Here is a 9,161-nt window from a genome sequence, read left to right as displayed (position 1 = left end):
CTGAGCTCTCCCTGGAGCCTTCTCTTCTCCAGGTGAACCCTCCCAGCTCTCCCAGCCTGGCTCCAGAGCAGAGCTGCTCCAGCCCTGGGAGCAGCTCCATGAATTTATCTGGACTCTCTCCAGCAGCTCCAGGTCCCTCCTGTGCTGGGCCCCAGGGCTGGGGCAGCTCTGCAGGTGGGGTCTCATCTGAGCACAGGGGCACAGGGGCAGAATCCCCCCTCCCCTGCTGCCCGCATTTGCTTATCCCAGGGCACGGGGGGGTTCTGGGTCCCAGCTCTCACCCACAGCACCCCCAGGTCCTTCTTCTCTTAGAGCAGCATCCATAGGAAACCCCTGGCTCCCAAAGGAGCCCAGGGATGAGCAGATAGAACAGAACTGCACAGCCCTGTGATGTGGCACAGTCCCCAGCAGCAGCCATGTGGGGCACACGAATCAATACAAATCCACTCCTCCTGTTTGAATTTGTCCAGAACATTCCACAAGGTCAACAGCTTCTGACAGAAGTTACTCAATCTGGCAGCTATTGGATCTAACGGATCACCTCTCCTCCTATATAAAAACATAAAGCCAGAATAAACTCCACAGAGCAAGGCCTAATTTGAGCAGATGTTATTACAGGCCTGGGCCTGATCCAGCTCAGATTTGTACTGCTGGCTAATCTAATGTCTTAGACCTGGGATTAATGACCACAGAATAGCATCAGCACCCAGAGATTCACCAAAACACTGCTGGCACTCATCGCTAAAATCACATCATCCACCTCGACTGCTCCCTGAGCTGGAATGGCCAGGCTGGGCCTAGACCCTCGGACTACAAGTGGCCAGATTTAATTCCAAGGTTTATTTATTGGCTGCAATACCTTAACTTAGATCTGCACACCACACCACATCTCCATTGCCAGACAAACCAAATCCCGGGCTGGTGAAGATATGTTTGAAAAGGATGGTCAAAAGCTGGTCAAAAACATTCATAAACACTTTAGGGAGCTGTAAGATTGTCCAAAGATGTGGGAAAAATCTACGTGTGGCCAGAGAGGCATAAAGACAATGGCATGAACTAAATTAAAAATCAACTGAAGCACTTTCTCCCTGGAAACATTTCACAGGAATGATAACAACATATAAAGTAATAATTTGAATTTTTTCCATTGTAGAAATGCCGCAAAAAATAGTGCAATAGAGTAAAAGCAAAGTGCAAAGAGTCCTCAAGGTGCCTTTATGGGAAAACTGAGAAAAATCAAGACGAAATCACAGCTCGGTGTCTTTCCACACCTACACATACACTGCAAACTTGGGAAATGCTGTTCTCAGAATCCCTTGAGGTGGTAAAACTAAGATGACTTTCCCTCATAAAGCTGATTTTGGAATGAAAGGAACGAAGAGGTGAAAGTATTTTTGTTTAAAATTAAAGAGTGAGACGGTCGTGAAGACAATACAAGAATATCATGGAATCATTTAGGTTGGAAAAGCCCTCCAAGGCTGAAGCACTCTCAAGTCATTAATTCACCCATCTTCCTGAAACAGGAGGGAAAAGTAGGAAATGAACATGGAGCCACAGCTCTTAAGGAATGCCTTTCCTGTGCTCAGGGCACAGCAACTTTCCAAGGTGATTTTACTAAGCAACTTCTCCCCTTAGCCAAAATGCCTGGGATAGCAGGACCCTTCCTTCTTGAGGGCTAAATTAGTTCAATTCCAGCCCAACCTGGTGGTCACTGAGCATTTAATTAAGTAAGGAATATTCAGAGTATAACTCCCAGTCCTTATCAGCGCACCTAAGCCCACTTCAGGAGGGAGGCTACAGGTTTTGTGCCTCTGGGGACATTCTCTTCAATCCCTGTCAATTGTCTCTGAAAACCCAGTAAAACCAGTTTGGACCAGCATGGAAATTGTCAATGTGCCTCAGCAATCAGGTCCATTCTTCCAGCATGACATATAAAAAACTGAAAACAAATTGGTCCAACAGAATTAGGGGGAAAAAACCCCAAAGCTTTGTTTCCTGCATTTTTGTGCCCATTGTTTTCCCATGAGTCCCTCCCCACAGGGCATTGTGGAAGGGGATTTGAAGCGCCATCACGCATCCTCTGCCTCCCCAGGAAGTCAGGCTGATGAAAGGTTGCTGCTGAGAGAGCAGGAAGGTGAAAAGGTGTAAAAATAACACCTGATCCACCCAGAGCCGTGAAAGCTGCACTTCCCTGGGTCAGACATGCCCAGGGAACATGGAGGGAAGAGAGCAGGAGGTTTTGGGATTTGCTCCCATTATTCATTAGAGCACTCAAACCATCATAACGGAAGGGGAGAGAAAAAAACCCACCAAAATAAAATCAAACCACGCCAACATCGACTGATTTTTCTAGGATGGGAAAGAACACAAAGCATTCCTAACTGTGGAATTTTTTTGTTCTGGATGGAGGACCAAGACGCCAGCTCCTCTTTGTCCTCATGTTAGGGGGATTCACTTTGGTCTGCTTGTTTCCTCTACCACAACCTCTACTTTCTCTTCCAAATTCTAATTTAATCTCTAAATCTTTAAATCTTGCCTTGTAGAAGTCCTTTCCCAAGAGTCTACTTTCCATCAAAAACCCTGCCCAAGGATTCAAAGCCCTTGAGAATTTCAGGATGCTCCTCTGAAGGGAAAAAGCACAGGTGGCTCCACATGGAGGCCTCCAAAAATGTGGAGTACAGTGGCAATGAGAAGGTCTGACCTAGGAATAAGGCTCATTCAGTCTTTAAAACAAGTTAAAGCCAAGTCTCAAATCCAGTAATTAAATAAAAATAAATCCATGGGTGAAAATAACTCTCTGCTTATAAAAATCATCCAGAAAATTCGGGTTTGCTGTTAATACGATCTGAAATGCTATCACCCAATTCAGTTCAACACAGGGAAGATCATAAAATAATACATTTATTCCTTAAGAAAGGTCAGGTTCACTCCTTCTAGGATTGCTCACATGAGCACAATCATAACGTAATTTACTATTGTACCTAAATTACTTGATATAAAGTGATATTCATCCCACAGTGGGAAACTGTCAAATCTTAACATCTCTGCTGATCTCAGGAAGATCTTCAAAGGTCACGCACGGTACCTGTGTGCCTGACTATGAAAACAAGCAACAGTTATTTGGGAAAATATTTTTATTCTGTGAGATTTGCTGGTCTCTGACTTCCTGTGAATTAGGAATGATTGAGCTCAATGTGCCATGGCGCAATGGAACTAAGTATCTGTTTCCTAAGAGCAGGATTTTCTGTTTATTGTGCTGCCAGAGCTCAATGACCACATGCACTGGATGGAATGAAATGTCCCAGCCATCGTTTTGAGATCTTGAGATCCCAAAGCCTCAGAAAAGCCATTCCAACATCAACAACAGACCCTTGGAAGCTACAGTGCAGTGCAAGAACTAAGACAAGGAGGAGATTTCACACTTTGTGTGAGCTTGAGACATATTTGTATAGATTAGAACAGAATTAGGTGGATTTTTATTTCTGCATCTCTTGGCAATCCCAACATAAAGTTCGGTCACTGGAAATGTAGAACATCATACATTCCTTATTAACTTTTATATCACAGACTGGGTTGGGTTGGAAGGGACCTCAAAGCTCATCTCATCCCAACTCCTATGCCATGGGCAGGGACAACCTCCCACTAGACCAGTTTGCTCCAAGCCCTCTTGAGCGTGGCCTTGAACACTTCCAGGGATGGGGAGTCCACAACTTCAACCTCTCTTTCTAAAGGTTTTCACAAAGTTTTTTTGATGGCAACATTGGTTTGGATTTATTTATAACCCCTTGTGTGGGAAACAGAGAAGCAGAAACTTCTACAAGTTTCTACAACATAAGGCGCCGACAAAATAATGCTGATGACACCCTTGCTGTTAGTACAGATTTATTTCTAATGAGTAGGGAGGATGAAAGGCTACGAGAGATGAGCTCTGGCAGCGAAACCATTTCAGCTGAGGGGGTTACTCCACCGAAACTGAGCAGCCCACAAATGGAACACATCAGAATACAACAGCAGCTTGCCAAGAACCAATGCATCTGATTCAAAGAGCACAACCATCTTCGTAGCCCTCTTTTGGACACTCCTGACTGCAGGAAAAACCACCCCAGGAGGAGGAAAAGAGCCTGGTTTTAACAGCCACCCCAGAACCAGAGCTTTTCAGCACACAGGTGTGTTAACGATTTATTGAGGGGCTTTACCCATAAATGCATTTATCCAGCCGACCTTGAGCAACTCCAACAAGGAATTCCCCCGGGAATAACAGCAGAGGAGTTCCACCAGCATGACCTGGCTTTGTTCACCATCTCAGGCGCCCGTATCTGATAAACCACAACCATACACGGCACAAAACCAGGCCCAGCTTGCAAGGTAAAAAAAGAAAACCCTAAACACACAGAATAAAAAGCAGGAAAGAGTAGTAACTTACTCTCAGGAGTAAGCTGATTGTAACAGGGTAAAGCACTTCATCCCATCACATTACTCTGACAAATGCAATGCTCAGACCACAGATCAACAACCTAAGCAACACAGATCAACTCTGTGACTTGACAGGAGAAGTAAAATACTAAAAAAAAGGGACATTCATTTTCTTTTTGAAATTTGCGACTTCATGCAAGTTCTGCCATTTCAGAGGTGTCCTTAAGCTCATGTTCTTAAACTTAGAGCAAACCAACAAGCAATCTGCCAAAAGCCACGTGGGAAACCCACAAGACCACATTGTTAACACTCCTGTCATGCTGCAGAGTAAAATTTCAGCTTTACCCAAACACAACAAAGCCAAAGACTGACCAGAACTTTGTCCTCTGCTACCATCCCACTGACTTAAGAAAAATTAAGAAGGTCTATTTGCAACAAAAGCCTTAAAGACTAGTTAGAAATAATTTGTTGTATAAATAATTGTGGGGCACTCACCGTTGCGACTCTCCTCGTCAATGGGAACTATTGTGGCTGGAGGACCTGTTCTGGCCAACTTGCAATCTATAAAGATGAAAAGAAGAGTTATTTCTCATTGCAAAAGTAGGATCTTGGGGGTTTTGTCGTTGGGGTTTTTTTTTAAGTCAGCATATTTGGCATGCTGAAGGCAAGTATTCCCTTCAATGTGATGTGGGTATGAGCTACAACTGATAGTAAAGTTACACTCACAAAGGATCAAAATCGGAGCTGTTTGCTTATCCCTTACTCAGACTGCACATCATAGACACACACCCCTCAAATCACAGAATCATGGAAGGGTTTGGGTTGGAAGGGCCTTAAAAATCATCCAGTGCCACCCCCTGCCATGGGCAGGGACACCTTCCACTATCCCAGGCTGCTCCAAGCCCCAGTGTCCAGCCTGGCCTTGGACACTGCCAGGGATCCAGGGGCAGCCCCAGCTGCTCTGGGCACCCTGTGCCAGGGCCTGCCCACCCTCCCAGGGAAGGATTGTGGTCACATTCCACCATAATCCAGTTGGATGGCTACCCTAATGAAGTTTGTGTCTTGCTCTAGAGATCCCATCAGGAATCTCGGTGTCTGTCAGGACGCAGGGAATAAGATGGTAATTTAACCCAAAGAAATAACAAAGGAATGATTAAAGGGTATAAATCATAATTAAAGCTTCACAACAGAAACAAACATAATTTGAACTTAATTGCAACGAAAAAGGATCTACTTAGTGAATGGAATTTTAATAACTCTAAGGAGAACACAAATGAAAAACAGACGAGCAATGTTCAGGAAGTCATATTTTGCCATCTTACCCTCATATTGCCAGTCTGGAGTCAAAAGTTTAGTCATCAATGGAAGCAGAGCAGAATAACGAAAGAAAATAAGTAAGAGTTTGTTGGTTTACTCAAAAGAGAGGTTCAAAGATATCAAGCAGTACATGCAGAGCTAGCAAACATATAAGTGTAGCCTTAAAATACATAAAAGCATGATCACCACGTGTGATGACTGTATTTTAGTACCAGCCAGGTTTTCTACATTGAACAGCAGAAAACCAGTACCCCCTTTAAAGCACATGGAAATAAAAGTTCATTAGGAAGAGCTTTTCATTTTCCAAGAGCCTCATTGACTCAGCAAGAAAAGAGACAACCATTCTTCTTCCCAATCCACCACACAGGACTGTCTGAGATTGCAGCCCATGATTTTATAGATTTTAAGAGGTTTCTCTGATCCACAGCCCAACCAAACCTCATTTGTATTAAATGGTACCTTCTAATCAAGTTCTGAATTCAAAATAGGAAAGAAATACTCAGCTATTACTGGTTTGTTTTGGTTTTTTGGGGTTTTTTTTACACACAACAAGAGAAATTTTCCCAAGAGAAAATCATCTGTAAATTAAACACAAGAGCAAGCTGAGATAAATTCTATTTCCCAGCTTATGGTAAAAATTACACATTCGTCAACTTCAAAGGACCCACACTGCAGCTTGTTACAGCCTCAAATTACCCCAGCACAGACAAGGCCTACAAAAGGAGGTGAGAACAGTGATGCATTTGCTCAGATCTCCATTTAGGTGAAGCCCCTAAAGGACACCTCTACATCACTGGGATTTCCTCCAGCAGCAGCTTTGTGTCGCTGATGCTGAGTTCAACTGCAAGGCCAAACATCTGAACATCCAAAGATTCATCCATATGAACAGTCTGAATAATGCTGGAATTCCCCAAGCACAGCACTGTGCGCACACAGCTCTGCAACAGCCCCAGGGAGGAGAGCCCAGAGCCTCTGTGGCCAATGTGCTCAGGGCTGGGCACTGCCCAGGGCAGAAGTTCTTGCGTCTGGGCAGGGCAATTGCTGGGCTCAGGCCCTGCCCGGTGCTCTGGTGCCATTGCTGGGCCCCGGAGCAGAGCCCGGGCCCTGCTCGGAGCCCTCCCTGCAGCCAGGGACAGCCAGGGCTGAGGGCCCCTCTCAGCTGGCGGGCCGGCGGGCCCCTCTCGCTTGGGTCTCCTCGCGAGGCTGAGCAGCCCCGGCTCCCTCAGCCTGTGCTGGGCACGGAGATGCTCCAGGCCCTTCCTCAGCTGCGCAGCCTCCGCCGGCCCCGCTCCAGGAGCTCCCTGAGGTGCCTCCAGGGCTGCCCAGAGGGGCAGGATCCCTCCCCCCCATACAGATATTGAGAAATAGAGGGAGCTGCTGTGGGTGCCCCTCACTCGCACTCCTCACGTCACTGCCTGTAGAGATCCACCACCACACTGACTTTGCCGTCACAGAATCATTCGGGTTGGAAAAGACCTCCAAGGTCACCAAGCCCAACCTGTGACCTAATACCTCTGTGCACACTTCACCATTTCAAAGTGCCCTAGACAGTCTAAATAAAATTATGAATGCATGAACTCTCCCTCCATATTCCTTTCATTCTTCTATGGTCTACTTTGATACATAACAATTGAAAATTCTCTGTTTGTTTCCTTTTTAAGAATTAAATTAACTATTGTTATATTTTAAAGCTTTTTCTTTTGCAGGCATTAACAGAGCAAATAAATCACCTGGAAAACCACATCTTTCATACCACTGTAGTTTCTTATGAACACACTGTGTGAGAGGATAAGAAATGTTTGAATTATCTACATGAAATATGGCCTTTGATTTTTTTTTTCCCCCTGGTCTTATTTTTTCCACTGAATACAATAAAAATTCCAGGGCCATAACAAAACCAACTCTAACTTTTTTTCTAGAGATGTGTGTTATCATTTTCTAGAGGTTCAGGATTTGGGGAACTGAAAGACCCTTCAACAAGCTGTTAATAAGGGCAAAGAAGCTCAATGATAAAACTTTCATGCAACATTGTTTTCAACAGTGACCACCACACACACAACCAAACTAAATACACAAATAGAAATCCAAAGCAGGGACAATTTTTCAGTCTAAAAATTGCATATATCTCACTAAAAGAATAATAATGATTTTTTTTTTAACTCCATGAGCTTTTCCCCCATCTTCTTTGCTTCCATGATGATATTTTCTCCCTGCTGAGTGTCCCAGTGAAAAGCTCACCCAAATTAGACCAACTTCTATCTTACAGTCAATAAGAAAACTATCAAAATTACAAGTCAAATACATGTTCACATGTTAACAACTTTTCCCAAAGTTGGTTTTCCATCAAACACATCCAAATTTCCAGAATAATAATCAAAGCATTCTACAGTGAATTAAAAAGGAATGTTCAGCATTCCAATGTGGATCTCAGGAGTCACACAGAAAAGGTAGGGCTGGCCAGTGAAATTCAGCAATTTGCAGAGAATTTATTGCAAGTGTGAGCAGGTGAAGCAAGAAAATTTATCATGAGATAAATTTCAGTGAAAAGAAGAGATTAGAGCAAGAGCCGGAACTAGGGGAGAAAAAAACCCAAGCAGGATGGGAGTAGGAAACTTGTGGATTATCCACATGGCACCAGTAAGAGAATTGTGAAGAAACACAGTTTTCTTGCCTAGATAAGAGTTTACAGATTATTTCACCTAATTTCACCATGTCAAATCGCAGATTGCTTTTGCTTTTTCCGACACGTCACCCTTCCCTTCTGCAGGAGCAAACCTAACAAAGCCAGAGCCTCAGTTCCACATCCACCGCCATACACTGAACAGACAAATCTAAAACTGCAGCCTGACACAGATTTCCAATTCAGAGACAGTAATTTGAATTAAAAACCTTAAAGAAAGGGGTAAGTTGTAAATATATGGGTGGTACCTTTTTTCCCCCTCACAAAATAGAATCAATAAGCAGCAGTATGAGTTCAATAAACCATAAGCTCAAGCACTGTGTTGTACAATCAGGCACCAGCCAGAGACGGTAGGAATTTCTGGGAACATGAAAAAGAACATCTTTGGACTGAGCCAGGTGCAGAGAAAGGTTATTCCCATTGTCAGGAGGATGGAGAATCTATCCCATAAGAATGACAGAAGTTGGAATTTATTTAATCAAGGAAAATGGAAGCTCTCTGGAAATACACTTGGGGAAGTTAGTAAGGAGGGCAAAGTAAGTTCCTTGAGCTAAAGAGCAACACCAGTGAGCAGTGTCCCTTGGGAAAGGGATTCCATGAATTGTCCTCAGCGATGTTATGTGGAAGAGGCTCAGTTTTTAGGAGAATCCCAGAATGTTTGAGTGGGAAGGGACCTCAAAGCCCATCCAGTGCCACCCCTGCCATGGCAGGGGCACCTCCCACTATACCAGGCTGCCCCACACACCCCTGC

At 44.2% G+C, this 9,161-nt stretch overlaps 1 protein-coding gene across 15 annotated transcripts in view; it reads right to left on the bottom strand.

Moving 5' to 3' along the window:
- PCDH15 (protocadherin related 15) overlaps nucleotides 1-9,161 on the bottom strand; it is a 572,690-nt gene that overhangs the window by 252,099 nt on the left and 311,430 nt on the right. For 11 of the 15 annotated variants that reach the window (XM_017733770.1, XM_008633276.2, XM_017733759.1 and 8 more), the window contains 2 exons: nucleotides 5,736-5,750; nucleotides 4,909-4,974 (listed from right to left, as the gene is read on the bottom strand). In XM_017733770.1, the coding sequence (XP_017589259.1) occupies nucleotides 4,909-4,974; nucleotides 5,736-5,750 (81 nt within the window). The remainder of the gene's footprint in view (nucleotides 1-4,908; nucleotides 4,975-5,735; nucleotides 5,751-9,161) is intronic. The other 4 variants (XM_017733771.1, XM_017733772.1, XM_017733764.1 and 1 more) reach the window with 1 other exon arrangement.

This window comes from Corvus brachyrhynchos, unplaced genomic scaffold, assembly GCF_000691975.1.
Source record: "Corvus brachyrhynchos isolate BGI_N302 unplaced genomic scaffold, ASM69197v1 scaffold334, whole genome shotgun sequence".
Lineage (NCBI taxonomy): Eukaryota > Metazoa > Chordata > Aves > Passeriformes > Corvidae > Corvus > Corvus brachyrhynchos.
This window is presented reverse-complemented; position numbering and strand designations above follow the sequence as displayed.